Below are 1,029 nucleotides of genomic sequence, written 5' to 3' on the forward strand. Positions count from 1 at the left end.
TAAATAAATAAATAAATAAATAAAGGACGCATTTACAATTCTAAGAAACTTATAACATGATGTCGGTGTTGTGATCCAATATGAACTTCAGGGTGCGGAGAATCTCATTTCTGACAATTTCCCATGCGCAGTAACTGAAATCCTGCACAGAAAAATGGCATTCAGCATTAGAATGTTTATTATATAACACGAGAGATAAGCTATGACTAAAGTTATAGGTTGATGACACAAGCGTACCTTTTCTTTCAGAGCTGAGGATATAGTCTCGAAGTATTTCTTGAGTGAAGCTTCTCTGCTGGGCAAATCCTGTGCCGCTTCAGACTTGCTCATGATCTATATTTGCCAAGACCCAGAAAACATGAAATACTGAATACAAAAGGTAATTAAAAAGTCATATACATATTACACAGCTATCTGGCACTACGTGATTCTGATTCGTCAGTTGAGGCACCCAGCGGTCAAACAGGTACAAGTGACCGGTGTTACTTCCATGTCTGTTGCCACTCAGCTCTCTCTCTTTAACGCATATAGTAGCTAATTGGCACTTCATACGAAACTTTTGATAAGGCCTAGAAGATCTAAAATTTAAAATTTAAATTTAACTTCGTTTTTCCAGTTAAAGAAAACGAAAAGATTGCTAGGATGAACTTCAAACCGACAAAAGACCCAAAGAGCTGGGTGAGAGAAAGAAAGAAATAAAGACAATTGAATGTACTTGTAGTGCAGATTAATTATAATTAATTAGTTAATATTGTAATACGTATCCCTGTTTTTTTTCATGTTCACATACCCCCCCGTATAATTTAATCACATGTCATTTGAACGAAGACAAGATCTCTACATTTTAATATATTAACGAAAAATTAAGTTAGCTGTTTTCTTACGCATTTGCTGTCCACAATCTGCCGGTATACGAGGCCTCGAAACTCGTTCCACTTTTTTGCATCCCACTGGTCTGGGTCATTGTAGTTCTCAAACAATGCATCAATATTCTCAAGTGTCTGGTAAACAGCTTTTTCTACACCAGTA

General features: G+C 36.2%; 1 protein-coding gene across 1 annotated transcript; it reads right to left on the reverse strand.

Annotated features, from left to right (window-relative positions):
• Positions 1–49: 49 nt before the first annotated feature.
• Positions 50–1,022, reverse strand: ifnphi3 (interferon phi 3; the record flags this gene model as incomplete). Its single annotated transcript, XM_016265676.1, has 3 exons — positions 50–142; positions 238–333; positions 885–1,022. Coding segments are annotated over 3 exons (327 nt in total), but the record flags the coding sequence as incomplete, so codon positions are not given.
• Between the last annotated feature and the right edge of the window lie 7 nt (positions 1,023–1,029).

This window comes from Sinocyclocheilus grahami, unplaced genomic scaffold (assembly GCF_001515645.1).
Source record: "Sinocyclocheilus grahami isolate Dianchi unplaced genomic scaffold, SAMN03320097.WGS_v1.1 scaffold21235.1, whole genome shotgun sequence".
Classification (NCBI taxonomy): domain Eukaryota; kingdom Metazoa; phylum Chordata; class Actinopteri; order Cypriniformes; family Cyprinidae; genus Sinocyclocheilus; species Sinocyclocheilus grahami.